At 48.1% G+C, this 15,480-nt stretch overlaps 1 protein-coding gene across 3 annotated transcripts in view; it reads left to right on the forward strand.

The window, feature by feature from the left end:
- The first annotated feature begins 1,716 nt into the window (after positions 1–1,716).
- Positions 1,717–15,480, forward strand: part of SLC44A2 (solute carrier family 44 member 2 (CTL2 blood group)) — a 32,071-nt gene continuing 18,307 nt past the window's right edge. For all 3 annotated transcript variants that reach the window (XM_081498274.1, XM_081498276.1, XM_081498277.1), the window contains exon 1: positions 1,717–1,841. In XM_081498274.1, coding sequence (XP_081354400.1) covers positions 1,811–1,841 — 31 coding nt within the window. In that variant the 5' untranslated portion in view covers positions 1,717–1,810. The remainder of the gene's footprint in view (positions 1,842–15,480) is intronic.

Below are 15,480 nucleotides of genomic sequence, written 5' to 3' on the forward strand. Positions count from 1 at the left end.
GCTGTTGCCCTTTCCAATGATAATTCATTCCTTTTTCTTGCTGAGGAGTCTTCTGTGGAATGGACCATTGGGTTGCTTTAAGCTAGGGGCCATTATGAATAAAGCTATTACAGAGCTGCTGTGAACATTTGCATACGCATTTTCGCAGGTCTGTTCTTTCTTTTGTTAGTGGTTTCAGTTTTATTTTTCTTGGGTAAATACTTAGGAGGAGAATGTGTGGATCATACTGTGGGTGCTCATTTATAAGAAACCACAAGGTCTTTTCCCAAGTGGTTGTGCCATTTTACACCCCCACCAGTAGTGTAGGAGAGCCATCATTTGCTTCAGATACTCACCAACACTTGGTACCCTCTTTCTTTTGAGTTTTAACTGTTCTGGTGGGTGTGTAGTTTTAATTTGCATCTGATGACCTCTTTCCTTTTTTTTGCTGCTTTTTTTTTTTAGATCTATTTATTTATTTTTGACTGTGCTGGTTCATCACTGCTGCATGCAGCCTTTCTCTAGTTGCCCCACACAGGCTTCACATGAGGTGGATTCTCTTGTTGCAGAGCATGGGCTCTAGATGCTCAGGCTTCAACAGCTGCAGCGTGTGGGCTCAGTAGTTGTGGTTCCAGGGCTCTAGAGCACTGGCTCAGTAGTTGTGGTGCACGGGATTAGCTGCTCCACAACATGCGGGACCTTCCAGGACCAGGGATTGAACTGGATGTCCCTTGCATTGCAAGGCGGATTCTTAACCACTTGAGCCACCAGGGAAGAAGCCCGACTGCATTGTTTTTATCCATTTAATGCTGTCCACTTCTGTGAGCACACCATTGGGTTGCATGCTCTGCTTTACTGGTGGACATACACATTCTCCCCCATTTTATACAAGAACTTTCAAAGCTGCAGGTAATACCTTCTGTCACTAACTGCCTGTGAACATTAATCTTTTTGCTAGAGAACATTCAGACCCACAGCATCAGATCACCTCACTTGATGTTGTCGCTCAGTCATGTCTGACTCTTTTCGACCCCATGGATGCCAGGCTTCCCTGTCTTTCATTATCCCTGGGAGCTTGCTCAAACTCATGTCCATTGAGCCCATGATGCTGATCAACCATCTCGTCCTCTTCCCCTCCTACCCTCAATCTTTCCCAGCATCAGGGTCTTTTCCAACGAGTCGGCTCTTCACATCAGGTGGCCAAAGTATTGGAGCTTCAGCTTCAGCATCAATCCTTCCAATGAATAGTCAGTGTTGATTTCCTTTAGGATTGACTGGTTGGCTCTCCTTGCAGTCCCAGGGACTCTCAAGAGTCTTCTCCAACACCACAGTTCAAAAGCATCAGTTCTTCGGCTCTCAGCCTTCTTGATTGTCCAACTCTCACATTCATACACGACTACTGGAAAAAGCATAGGTTTGACTATACACTTGATGTTATCAAACTCTAAAGTCCTTGCCAATCTGATACATGAAAAACATGCATCTTTTCGTCTGTTCACTGGCACACAGTTGATGCTCAGTATCTATTTGGCGATTGAATGGTTGGATAGGTGATTGCATGAATGACGTCTGCCCCTGGCCCACTAAAGGGACGAAGAGGGTCTCTCAGGATCCCAGATGGAAAACAAAGGTTGGGGCCCCACCCCTTCTCGAGCCCGCCCCGGGTCCCGCCCCCTCCCGCTCGGGGCTCCCATTGGTGAGAGTGCGAGGGGCTGACCCGATGGGAGGGGCGGGGCCGGGCCCGGGGCTGGGAGCTGCAGCCCGCGGAGCCTCCCGCCCGGCCGGGCTGGGGTCGCGCTGGCCCGGACACCCCTCCCCACCCGCCGCGGCCATGGTGGACGAGCGGAAGGACGGATCCTATGGTAGGAGTTGCCTCTGGCCCGCGTCCGCTTCTGATGAGTTGGGTGGCCTTGGGAAAGGGACATCCGAGATCTTAAACACCCGCGCTGCAGCTAAGGTCCTCCTCCTGCTTCCCGGCCTTGCATCCGGCCCTGCGCCGAGCCCACACCCCCTGCTCCCGCCTGGTCGCCCCGCGTCCCCTCTCAGGAGCCCCTGCTACCCCTCCGGGTGGTCGACGGGGACGCATGGCGCATGCTCCGCCCGGGGAGGTCCCGTTATCTGGGCGGCTCGGATGCAGGGCGGGGGAGGGGAGGCACAGCGATCGGGGCTCAGAAAAGGACCAGGGCCCCAGCCTCCCCCCAGATCCTCCTCCTCTTCCAATTCCCTTCCTCCACTTCTTCCTTCGGCTCACACGCCCTTAGAAGTAGCCGTCCTGGGCTTTCGGTCAGATGGGGAAACCGAGGCAGGGCTCGGCGGACCCAATCCTGGGATGGGAACCCATCGGATCTCGCCCGCCGTCTGGGAAGGGCGGAAACAGGGGCGCCACCGGCGAAGGGGCAGGAAGGAAGCAGGAAACAATTGAGAAACGTTCCCCGCCCTGTGCCAGCGGCCGGGGAGGGGGCTTGCTCGCCTTTGGAGGGGGTCCCCGCGACAGGTACCCGCTCCCGCCAACCTCTGAGGGCGGCCTTGGCCTCTGGGTCCGTGGGATGGGGCAATGATGAGGCCTCCTCCCCGCCCACGCCCTGTGGTACTTCCCTCCCCCGGTTCCCACGGAGGGGTGTGTAGTCCTCAGTTTCTCTTTTCTCTTCTCCATTTTTGGGTCCCCAGGGCCCAGCTGGTCACATGCCCCACGTGGCACTGCCCTGGGGTAAAGGGGCCCTGCCACCTCTCCTTGTGTGACTGAAACTTCCTGGAAACTGTGAGAGACCCAAGGGCCTTGGGGAGGGGGCCGGAAACCACTCAAAAATAATCAAGAAAAACAAGCCCAGTAGAGCTGTGCCTCCCTCCCTTCGGGGACTGTGGCCTCCAGAGGCTGCAAAGACAGACAGATAGACGAGGCTCTCCCTGCCCAGCCCAGCCAAGAGCCTGGCAACTGCCCAGCTCCTCCCTTCCCTGCTTGAAGCTGGCAGTCCCGACCTCCTGAGGGGCCCCCTCACTCTTGGTTTTGGCCCAAGCCCCAGACCCCGTGGCTGCCCAGTGCTGTGTGTCCCTTGGGTGTGGCTGGCTTTCTCTGATCTGGAATTCTCCACCTGGGGTCCTGCCTGTCTGTGGGCAGCACCTTTGGTATCTTTGGTCTCTGGGAGGTGAGCCTGGGGACAGAGGGGACAATAATGTGATTCACCTGGTATTTGGCCAAAGGGAGCCAGCCATAGACCTGCCAGGACCACACCAGAGACAGAGGACTTATGTGTCCAACAGACCTTGTGCTGGGCATTAGAAGCACATTCCATCGACAAGTATGTATTGAGCATCCTTTTTTCAGTCAGTGTCTAGACACAGAATACAGCAGTGAACGGAGTGGAAAAATTCTTGAATAAATAAGTAATTTTAGGTTGTATGCGTTGTGAGGCAATGAACAGGACATTGTGTGTGTCTGTCTGTCTTTGTGTGTGTGTCTGTGTGTGTGTGTGTGTGTGTGTGTGTGTGTACTGGGGGCGGAATCATCTGGGATTATTTTAGGTGACCAACTGCTGGAGATTGAGCCGGCCATGGGAAGATTTAAGCAAAGTGTGGTCCAGGCAGAGGGAACAGCAAACTAACCACACAGTTGCTTCTGGATTTCTCTCTTTAAGGTCCAGGGAAGTGTGAGATGGAGACTTCAGAATGAGGTCTTGCAGCCAAGCCTGCGCCTCCTCCAGAGGGGCCACAGGATTTGACTCCTTGAAGTGGGCTGCGAAGGGTGGGGGTGATGATAGGGATATCTTGCTTAGTTTGTAAGTAGTTCATTCTCATCAGAATCAAAAACCTAGGGTCCTTGCACTGCCCTGTGAAGTCCCTGCCAGAAAACAGGGAGATTTCCCTTGGGAAAGTGTGCTTTGGAAAGAGTGGGTCCCCTATACTTCCCTTGTACTCTGCCATCTTCCTGTCAGTCACTGTGAATTTAGGGGGTGATGTCAGACTGATAGAGGCTCTAATCCTGGTTGGTTCTGATACATACAAGCTGTGTGGCTGTAGGTGAGTTGGTGACCTCTCTGAGACTCGGTATTTTCATCAGTAGGGCTGGGCAGACTGTACTGGCAGGTGAAAAGTGCTTTGCACAGTGCCTGGTTATCTGGAGACACTCAGGAGGCCTCTGGGACTGATGATCCTGAGGACATGGATTTCTCTAGGAGCTGATGTGGAAGCAGCCCTCTTTGTCAGGGCATATAGTTGGATAAGACTAGGCAGGACAGAAAGCTTCCTCCCTATTACACATCATATCTAGAGGAAAGCAGCATCTCTGAGGAAGCCAGGAAATGGCTCCTGGCCCTGACGGATGTCAGCAAGGCTCACTGCCATCCTTTCGAACCCACCCTTGGCATGAGCAGCATGGAAAAATATTCTAGAACCTAAAACAATAGACTCTGATGGGGGTGCTGGACTGAGAAAGAAGTCACAGTGCTTGTTTTTTTGTTTTGTTCGTTTTGTTTGGCTCTGCTGCAAGGCCGGTGGGATTTTAGTTCCCTGACCAGGGATTGAACCTATGCCCCCTGCATTGGAAGCACAGAGTTTTGACCACTGGACTGCCAGGGAAGGCTGCCCATGGTACTTGTTTTAAAAGCAGATTCCAAGGCCCCATTCGCTAGAGAGTTCAACTCAGCCAGTAGGAGGGCTCTGGCATTTGAGCTTTTAAAAATATTGTTGGGAGAGGTTATTGTTATTTACAGCCTTTTTGGAGGAAGTGATAAAGCATTCATGTGGTTCAAAAGACAAAAGATGCAAGCTTTATTAAGAAAAATATTCCTCTTCTCCATCCCCCCACATCACACTGCTTTCATGCATCAGTGTTACAAAATCTTGTGTTTTCTTCCAGACAGAGTCTAGGCCTAGGACTTCACATGCAATTACATACAAATTCTTTATTTAGTGTTTTTTTTTAAATCCCTTTTTACAAAAATGTCAGCTAGTTTCACGAGTCAGGAAGACATGTCTGTTTGTTTTGAAAGTATCCATGGTGTCTGGCACATAGCACATAGTAGGTGCTCCACAAATATTTGTTGAATGAAAGGTGTTTTACATTGTGTTCCTGTTCTACATCGTGTTCCTAGAAATCCTGCTTAATTGTTGTTGATGGTTGCAATAAGTTGTGTATTTGTGGGTAGACCCCTTATATTGAACAAATCAAGGGCACTATTTTAAACTTTTTTTTTTAGATGAAATTTTATTTTTATTTATTTATACTTGGGCCATATTTACAGCTTGCAGGATCTCAGTTCCCGGACCATGGACTGAACTTGGGCCATGTCACTGACAGCACTGAATCCTAACCACTAGGACATCAGGGAACTCCCTAATATTTTATTGAGGTTGAAAATCCATACCTAATATGGTACAGATCCTAAATGTATGAGGCTCCGGGAGTCTTCACAGGTAACCAGCACCCAGATCAGGTGAAAAATATGACCATCTCCCAGAATCTCCTCATCCCCAAGGAAGGCTTATCATTATTAATTTAAAAAATTTCTTGGTAAAATACATAGCATGAAATTTACAATCAAAACCATTTTTAAGGGTTCAGCTCAGTAGTGTTAAGTATTGTTATTTATATTGTTGACTGTGACCTGTTTTTGTAAAGCCAATGGACTAAGAATGGTGGTGGTTTAGTCTCTAAGTCGTGTCCAGCTCTTACGACCCCATAGACTATAGCCTGCCAGGCTCCTCTGTCCATGGGATTCTCCAAGCAAGAATACTGGAGTGGGGACTTTCTTGGTGGTCCAGTGGTTAAGACTCCATGTTCCCAGTTTAGGAGGCCTGAGTTCAATCCCTGGTCAGGGAACTAGATCCCACATGCCACAACTAAGAGTTCATAAGCCCCAACTAAAGATCCTGCCTGCCTCAATAAAGATCAAAGATCCTGCAACTAAGAGCCAGCACAATCAAATAAATAAATAAATATTAAAAAAAAAAAAAAAGAATACTGAAGTGGATTGCCATTTCCTTCTCCAGGGTATCTTCCCAACCCAGGAATCAAACCCTGCCTGCAGGCAGATTCTTTACCAACTGAGCTACAAGGGAAGCCCAAGGACTAAGAATGGCTTTTATATTTCTAAATGGTTCTTGAAAGAAGAATATGTGAGAGGTGATATAGGAACCAGAAAGACTAACCCCTTGCCCTTAAGAAAAAATGTGCAGATCTCTGATAAGAACTTTCTTTCCTGATAAGGAAGTTATCTCCTGCCCCTTCCCAGTCAGTCCCCATTGGGAGAATTTTCATTATTTTGACCACACCAAGTGGCCTGCGGGATCTTAGTTCCTGACCAGGGAATAGAACCTAGGCCCTTGCAGTGAAAGTGCCAAGTCCTAACCACTGGATAGCCAGGAAAGTCCCAAGGAAGATCATTTTAAAATAGGATTTAAAACTCATATAACAAAATTAATGTATTCTCTCTACTGGGGTGGGGAGGGCTGAAAATTAAAAATAAGCCCTCAACCGCACAGAAAATTTTAGGTTTCTAAGTGAAAGAACTCTTCATATGCTCTCAGCTCACTGTCCTTCCCCTGGAGGTAAGGCAGCCAGAAAGATTTTCCAGAACTTAGACTGTTTATTTCTGTGTGTATGTGTGGCATCTGTGTCTTTTTAAAGCTCCTCAGGCTGGTTTCATGAGAAAAGGCACTGTTCCTAGGATGGGCTACTATGTTGCCTTGTAAGATGAAGTAGGTTTAACCTTGCTGATGGGGAAACAATGTCTAATTATGTTAGGCTGTGAAACAGCAAAGTGGGGAATGGGGTGTATAAAGGAAACAAGGGGAGTGAAGCATAAGGGATAGATAGAGCTAGAAATCTGCTTGGGTAGGTGACCTGTGGACAGTGTCCAGAAGGGAAACCAGTGAGAGGAACTGCCCTCTGCCCCCCAGAGAGGAAGTAATGGCTCTAGGCCAGGGGTGAGAGGGAGAGTGTTTCCCCCCCTCTTTTTTTTAATGATTTATTTATTAAAAAAAAAATTGTGCTGGGTCTTCATCACTGTGCACTGGCTTTCTCTAGTTGTAGCCAATGAGGGCTACTCTTCGTTGTGGTGCATGGCCTTCTCAATGCAGTGGCTTCTCGTGCTGCGGAGCACAGGCTGTAGGTGCACAGGCTTCAGTAGTTGCAGCATGTGGGCTCAGTAGTTGTGGCATAGGCTTAGTTGCTCCAAGGCATGTGGGATCTTCCTGGACCAGGGATCGAACTTGTGTCTCCTGCATTGGCAGACGGGTTCTAATCCACTGTACCACCAGGGAAGTCCAAGAGTGATTTTTCTTGGTCTAAAGGCTCCCTGAAGTTTTTGTTTTTTTTTTTTTAATCTTGATAAGCATCTAGGTTCCAAACTTCCTTTAGCAAACATTTATTATGCAGAGACCATGGGCCAGGTTTTGTCCTAGACTCTGGAGACCCAGCCCTTGTCAAGCTGACCTTGTCAAGAGACCCTCAGATAAGATACCAAGACAATGGAGAAAATTCTCCATTCAGAGAAGGGCTCTGGAGAAAAGTTTATTAGGAAGGAGGGAGGGCAATGATCTATAAGGGCTGGAGGCAGGGTTTAAAATTTCAAATAGAAACAGGTCACTCTTCAGAGGTCACCAGAGGCATAAGAACGGGAGCCCTGCCTCAGGCCTTAGCCAAGGCTTGTGCAAAGGCCCAGGGGCAGGGTCTTGTCTCGTGTGTCTGGAAGGAGCAGTCAGGAGGGCCTGTAGCTGGAGTGAAGAGATAAAAGGGTAGAATAGGAAGAAGTGAAGGAAGAGAGGGAGTGGGCAGAGTGTATAGGGCTTTGTGGACCATGGGAGGAGTTGGGCCTCTGTTTTCATTTGTTTGTTTTTATTTATTTATTTTTGGTTGTGCTGGGTCTTTGTTGCTGTGTGGGCTTTTCTCTAGTTGCAGTGCGGGAGCTACTCTGTTGTTGCAATACAGGGGCTTCTCACTGCAACGGCTTCTCTTGCTGCAGAACACGGGCTCTAGGGCTCAGATTTCAGTAGTTGTGGCACATGGGCTCATTAGTTGCAGTTCCTGGGCAGTAGAGCACAGGCTCGGTAGTTTCGGCTCTCGGGCTCAGTTGCTCTGTGGCATGTGGGACCCTCCTGAACCAGGGATTGAACTCATGTCTCCTGCATTGGCAGGAGGATTCTTCACCTCTGAGCTACCAGGGAAGCTCTGTTTGTTTCTGTTGCTACTGTTGTTTTTGGCTGCACAGCATGGCTCGAGGGCTCCCCTGGTGGCTCAGTGGTAAAGAATCCACCTGCCAATGCAGAAGACGCAGGTTCAATCCCTGGGTTGGGAAGGTCCCCTGGAGAAGGAAATAGCAACCCACTCCAGTATTCTTGCCTGGGAAATCCTATGGGCAGAGGAGCCTGGAGGGCTACAGTCCATGGGGTCGCAAAGAGTCAGACATGACTTAGCGACTAAACCATATATGTACAACTGAATCACTCTGCTGTATACCTAAAATTAACACAACATTGTAAATCAACTGTACTCTAATATAAAATAAAAATTGAGAGAATTGCTTGGTACTCTTGTTGTGGATGGAGCACAGGCTCTAAGCGCACAGGCTTCAGTAGTTATAGCACATACGCTCAATAGTTAGGACTCCACATTCTCACTGCCAAGGGCCTGGTTTCCATTCCTTGGTCGGGGAACTAAGATCCTCCAAGCCTCGAGGTGTGACCAAAAAAAAAATAAAACTTGAGAAAGGTTTGAAGGAAAAAAAAGAAGAGCATGGTATCAGGAGCAGAGTTCAAAATTTCAGCTCCTGCTGGCTCTGTGTCCCTCAGACAAGTCAGGAAGCATCACTGTGTCTCTGCTTCATTGTGCAATATGCCCTCAGGTCAGGAAGATCCCCGGAGGAAGGCATGGCAACCCATTCCAGTAGTCTTGCCTGGAGAATCCCATGATCAGAGGAGCCTGACAGGCTACAGTCCATGGGATCACAAAACAGTCAGAGACAACTGAGCAACTACGCACAGCATAGCACATGCCCTCAGAGCCGTGCTATAAGGATTTTTTTTTTTTTTTTGACCACGAGGCATCCTAGTTTCCTTACCAGGGATCGAACCCACACCCCCTGCAGTGGAAGCACAGAGTCTTAACCAATGAGCCACCAGGGAAGTGCTTCATCAAAAGGATTAAATGAGTTCCTAAGGCTTCGCTGGTGGCTCACTGGTAAAGAATTCACCTGCCAATGCAGGAGACACAGGTTCAATCCCTGATCCAGGAAGACCCCACATATTGAGCAGCAACACAACCCATGTGTCACAACTGTTGAGCCTGTGCTCTGGTCCCCGGGAGCCACAACTGCTGAAGCCTGTGCTCCACAAGAGAAGCCACTGCAATGAGAAGCCCATGGCACAGCAACTAGAGAGTAGCTCTCACTCACTGCTACTAGAGAAAAGCCCATGCAGCAACGAAGACCCAGCACAGCTAAAAATAAATAAATGAAATAAAATAATACAGTGAGTTCCTAGAAGGAAATTTCTGTTTTGATGCCTAGCACACTGCAGGTGCTCAGTCTTTTCCTCCTAGCATTGTGGTCAGTAGAATCACTTCTAGTTTTCCTACCCAGCTGCTGTCCTGAAATATTTGTCAAGGGGACTTGTCTGGGCAGCTGGGATGTCCATTACCCAGGCAGAGGTTTCTGGGAAGGCAGGGGAGGGCTGGCCTGGCTGTGTGGGTGAGGCCTTGGGGACTTGGCTTGTCTCCAGAAGCTACAAGGGCTGGGTGGCACTTGATGTCCTGGCACTAGAACTGTGGCTGGGCAGCCTGTTCCCTTATCTCCTACGCCCACTGAACTGGGTGGGCTGGCCCTCATGCCCAACAAGGGAGGGACCCAACAGCCACTTCTCCTCCCGGAGCCTGATCTAACGGTTTGACTTTCCCATGCCTTCTCCCCCACCACAGTCGCATTTTTAGCTCTGCCTCTCCCAGTACTTGCCCCCAAAAGCCCTGGGTTGGAGCCAGAGGAGCTTCAGTTTGATTCAGAGCTCTGTCCCTCATCAGCTATGTGGTCTGAGCACATGGCCTCTGTTTGGCCCCTCTGTCAAATGGTACCATGTTCCTGGTTAGCAACTTTTTTGGGGAGCCATGTGGCATGTGGGATCTTAGTTCCCTGACCAGAGATCGAATCTGTGACTCCCTGCAGTGGAAGCTCAGAATCTTAACCACTGGACCACCAGGCAAGTCCCTAGTTAGCATTTCTTTTCTTTTTTTTTAATATAAATTTTTTTAGTTATTTTTGGCTGTCCTGGGTCCTCATTACTGTGTGGGCCTTCTCTAGTTGCCATTGAGCGGGGGTTGTGTTGTGGTGCTGCGACTTCTTACTGCAGTGACTTCTCTTGCTGCGGAGCACAGGCCTATAGGCAAGAGGGCTTCAGTAGCTGTGGTGCACGGGCTTAGTTGCTCTGCAACATATGGGATCCTCCTGGATGAGAGATCGAACCCATGTCTCCTGCATTGGCAGGTAGATTCTTTACCACTGAGCCACCAGGGAAGCCCCTGCTAAGTGCTTTCTGAGCATCAAGCCCTGGCAACACCTACCAGCACATGCAAGTATGAGCCCCATTCTCCACACAGGAAAACAGCGGACTGCAAAGGGAAAGGGCTTGTCAATTTCCCCACCTGTATTGCTGGGGAATGAATGACGTGCCTTTACCACTGTTTACCATTATAAGCAGAGCACACACAACACGCTGGCACAGACTTGGGCCCAACACCTGGTGGTTCATGGCCTAGAGATCAGGGGGCAGTGAACTTCTGTATAGGTCCAGAGAGTGAATGTTTTCACATACAGTCTATGACTGCTGCTCTAGTCAGCCATAGGTAACAGACAACATGAAAGCAAGCAGCCACTGATCATATGAAAACAAATGAGAATGGCCGTGTGCCAAGCAAACTTGATTTATAGTTGGTGACATTTTAATTTTTAAAAATTTTCTTTCTTTACTTTTGGTTGCGCTGGGTCTTTGCAGCTGCACTCGGGCTTTCTCTAATTGTGGCCACTGGGGGCTACTCTTCTGTGCGGTGTTTGGGCTTCTCATTGTGATGGCTCCTCTTGTTCCGGAGTCAGGGCTTTAGAGGTGGGGGGCTTCAGTAGTTGTGGCTCCCAGGCTCTAGAGCACAGGCTCAGTCATTGTGGAGCTCAGGCTTAGGTGCTCTGAGGCATGTGAGATCTTCCCTGACCAGGGATCACACTTGTGTCCCCTGCATTGGCAGATGGATTCTTACCCACCATACCACCAGGGAAGTCTGCTGATATTCAAATTTAATGTGACAAAGTAGTCTCCTTGTGATGTTTGTCAGCCACTTGAAAACAGAAAGACCATTCTTAGCCCTGAACCATATGAGAACATAGTGGACTGATTTGCCCAGTGAGGGATGGATGTTTGACAACTCCTGCCCTAAATGGTTAAGATGTGAGGACTTCCCTGGCAGTCCAGTGGTTAAGATTCCATGCTTCCACCACAGGGGGCTTGGGTTCCATCCCTGGTTGGGGAACGCAGATCCTGCATGCGGCACGGTGTGACCAAAAGATAGTAAAAATTATTCTTTTTAAAGTGTGAAAAAAATGGTTAAGACTCCATAGTAGATAGCATAATAGCCTCCCCCCGACCCCCCACCGCCTGAAGATGTCCATGGGCTTCCCAGGTGGTGCTAGTGGTAAAGAACCCATCTGCCAATGCCAGAACCCTGAGGTGGGGAAGATCCCCTGGAAAAGGAAATGACAACCCTCTCTAGTATTCTTGCCTGGAGAATCCCATGGACAGTGGAGTCTGGTGGACTATAGTCCATGGGGGTCGCAGAGGGTTGGACATGTCTGAAGCAACTTAGCACACTTGCCAAGATGTCCATGTCCTAATTCCCGGAACCCTGTGGGCTTCCCTGTTGGCTCAGTGGTAAAGAATCTGCTTACCAATGCAGGAGACTCGGGTTCGATCCCTGGGCCAGGAAGATCCCTCTTGAGAAGGGAATGGCAACCCACTCTAGTATCCTTGCCTAAAGAATCCCATGCCCAGAGCAGTCTGGGCAGGCTACAGTACATAGGGTCACAAAGAGTCTGACGTGACTGAGCAACTAAACAACATAAATGTGTTACCTTTCACAGCAAAAGGGACTTTGCAGATGGGATTAAGTTTAGGATCTTGAGATGGGGAGATTATTCTCAGTTATCCAAATGGGCCCAAGGACAAGAGTCCTTATAAAGAAAAGATGGAGGTAGGGGAGTCAGAGGAGGAGCCGCAGCAATGGAAGTAGATGTAGGCTTGATGGGAATGCTGGCTTTGAGGATGGAGGAGGAGGACATGAGCCAAAAAGCTGGAAAGAGGCGAGGAAACAGATTCTGAGAAACTGCAGAAGGAACATAGCCTGGCCAACGCCCTGATTTTAGCTTAGTGAGATGCACTTTGAACATCTGATCTCTAGAACTGTGATAATAAATTTGTGTGTGTTTTGTTTTCAAAACAAATGAAACAAATGATCCAAACAATGAAGAAACAAACAAATGATCCAAAAAATGTGGATCATTTTTGAAGTCTTTATTAAATTTGTTACAATATTGCTTCTGTTTTATGTTTTGGTTTTTTTGGCTGTGAAGCCTGTGGGGTCCTAGCTCCCCAACGAGGGATCAAACCTGCACTCGCTGCACTGGAAGGTGAAGTCTTAACCAATAGACCACCAGGAGAGTCCCATAAATTTGTGTCTTGAGCCACCAAGTTGGTGGTAGTTGCTTACAGCATCCAAAGGAAACACTAACTCAGTAGCTGGGTGGCCCAGCTCTGTTGCTCATCATTTTTGTGGCCACTGGCATGTTGTTTTTCTCTGGGCCTCAGTTTCTGCATCTGTCAAATGGGAGTAGTGATGGAATCAACCTCACGGAATTGCTATAAGAGTGAACCGAGGTAAACCGTGTAACGTTTTAGAAGACTGCCTGGCACACAGTAATATGGAGGCACTGGGGCGTTCTACTGTTCTTATTATCTTGCATCATAATTGCAAAGATTCAGCAAGTTTCTGTCCTGCAGTGTTTGAATCAGGCTCAATTATCAAACCATTAGTATTCGTCTTGCCCCTCCCTCCACCCCACTTGGCTAATGTTAAAACAAGAGCTAATGGAACAGATCAGACGACAATACCGATTGTGTGTGCTCAGTCGCTTAGATAGGTCTGACTCTTTGCGACCTCATGGTCTGTGGCCCATGGAATTTTTCAGGCAAGAATACTGGAGTGGGTTGCCATTTCCTCTTCCAGAGGATCTTCCTCATCCAAGGACTGAACCCCTGTCTCCTGCATTTCCTCCCTTGCAGGTGGATTCTTTACTGCTGAGCCATGGGGGAAGCCCCACAGTACCAAGTTCCCTCTTTTATTTCCTGAGCCTCCCACAAGGCAAGGCCCTGAGCCAAGCCTAAACCAGGTGCCTCTCTCTGCATCTTTAATTCCATCTTGTAGAAGGATAACTCAAGTTGACACTGGAAGGCCATAGCCCTCCTGTCCCATCCATGGCTACCGATTTCCCTGGAGCTGAGACTTGCCCGCCCGTGTGTCTTCCCCTCCCTAGCTTGGCCTCATAATGCTCCTGCTCAAACACCCTCAGTGGCTCCCACTCGCCCTTCAAACTGGAGTAGGAACTGACCACTTGCTTCCCCCCTGTAAAGTGAGTTTTATATATATACGGGTGGCACTAGTGGTAAAGAATCAACCTGCCGATGAAGGAGATACAAGAAATGTGGGTTCCATCCCTGAGTCAGGAAGATCCCATGGAGTAGGAAATGGCAACCTGATCCAGTATTCTTGCTTGGAAAATTTTATGGACAGAGGAACCTGGCAGGCTACCGTCCATGGGGCCACAGACAGTTGGACATGACTGAGCAAAAAATATATATATATATATGTACATATATATGTGGTTTTTTTTGGCTGCTTCGGGTCTTAGTTGCAGCATGCAGGATCTTCTTTGTATCATTCTGGATCTATTCCATGTAACTCATGGACTCCCTAGTTGTGGCTCTCAGACTTAGTTGCTGCACAGCATGTGGGATCTTAGTTCCCTGACCAGGGATGGAACCCACGTCCTTTGCATTGCAAGGCAGATTATTAACCACTGGACCACCAGGGAAGTCCTATATATGTATTTTTTTTTTTGGCTGTGCCAGGTGGCTTGTGGGATCTTAGTTCCCTGAGGAGGAATTGAACCTGTGCCCCCTGCAGTGGAAGTATGCAATCTCAGCCACTGGACTTCCAGGGAAGTCCCAGCACCAGCTGTTCTTATCTGACTGTTCACACTCTGCCGATTAGGCTGCCATTTGGCTGACATGAGAAAATTCCAGCACTCCTTTCTCTCTCCCCCACCCACCTTACCAGTTTCACCTGCTTTCAGATGGTAGAAATATGCTCTTTCGTCTTCCCATCATACTTGTTGAAGTTTTGAGTTTAATATATTTGTATGCATGATTAATCTATGTGGAATTTGTTTTGCTATGTGGTGGGAGTGGAATTAACTATTTTCTCCCTAAGGCATAGTCAAGGCAACTGACTGATTCATCCTTTCCCTGCCCACTGGATATTTATCATGTGTTCAGTTCTTCTATGTGTAAAATTAATGCAAATTAATTTTGAAAAATACATGCATCTGGAAAACTCTAAGCAGCATTTTTTATTTTCAGTCTTAGCTATATATACGTGAATAATGTATTGTAGTTATTCATTGAACAAATCCTGACTGAATACCTGTTCTATGTCAGGTGCAATGCTGAGTGCTGGGGACAGTGTTATGAAGAAAACAGAAATCCTTGCCCTTGTGCAGCCAACAGACATGGGGAGAGACAGTAAACTGTCAATGTGTAAATAAGTGATGTGGCAGGTGGTAAGACACAAAATAAAATAGGGTAACAGGAGCGGGAGAAAGGATGCTGTTTTAGATAGGATCATCAGAGAAAGCCTCTCTAAGGAGGTTATGTTTGAGGTTGAAAGAGGTGGAGCAGGACTTTCCCTGTGGTCCAGTGGCTAAGACTCTACACTCCCAATGCGGGGGTCCTGGGTTTGATCCCTGGTCAGGGGACTAGATCCCACATGCTGCAACTAAGAGTTCACATGCCTCAACCAAGACCTGGCACAGCCAAGTAAATAAATATAAAAAAAGAAATGTGGAGCCAAGTGGCTTTCTCAGGGAAGAGATCTCTAGGGGAAAGGAACAGCCCATGCAAAGGTTCTGATGTAAGAACCATGCCTGGTGTGTTTACAATATAACGAGGGGGACGAGGGCTCATGGTGGCCTGGGTATGGGCAAGTCCACCATCCTCAGCAGCAGATACCCAGCCGAACTTCCCTTGTTTTTTTTTTTTGTTGTTGTTATTGTTGTTTTGCTGGAATATTTTGGGGGTTGAAATTCAAAAAGGGAACAAATATATATACATGTCAATCTTTTCTCAAAAAAATTTAACTTTCCACATAAAAGCAATTACTGTACTAGTGTCTGTCTCCTATTTAGAAGTAGACAGTTAAAT

The sequence above is a fragment of the Giraffa tippelskirchi genome, chromosome 6, assembly GCF_054371585.1.
Source record: "Giraffa tippelskirchi isolate mGirTip1 chromosome 6, T2T-mGirTip1v1.2.pri, whole genome shotgun sequence".
Classification (NCBI taxonomy): domain Eukaryota; kingdom Metazoa; phylum Chordata; class Mammalia; order Artiodactyla; family Giraffidae; genus Giraffa; species Giraffa tippelskirchi.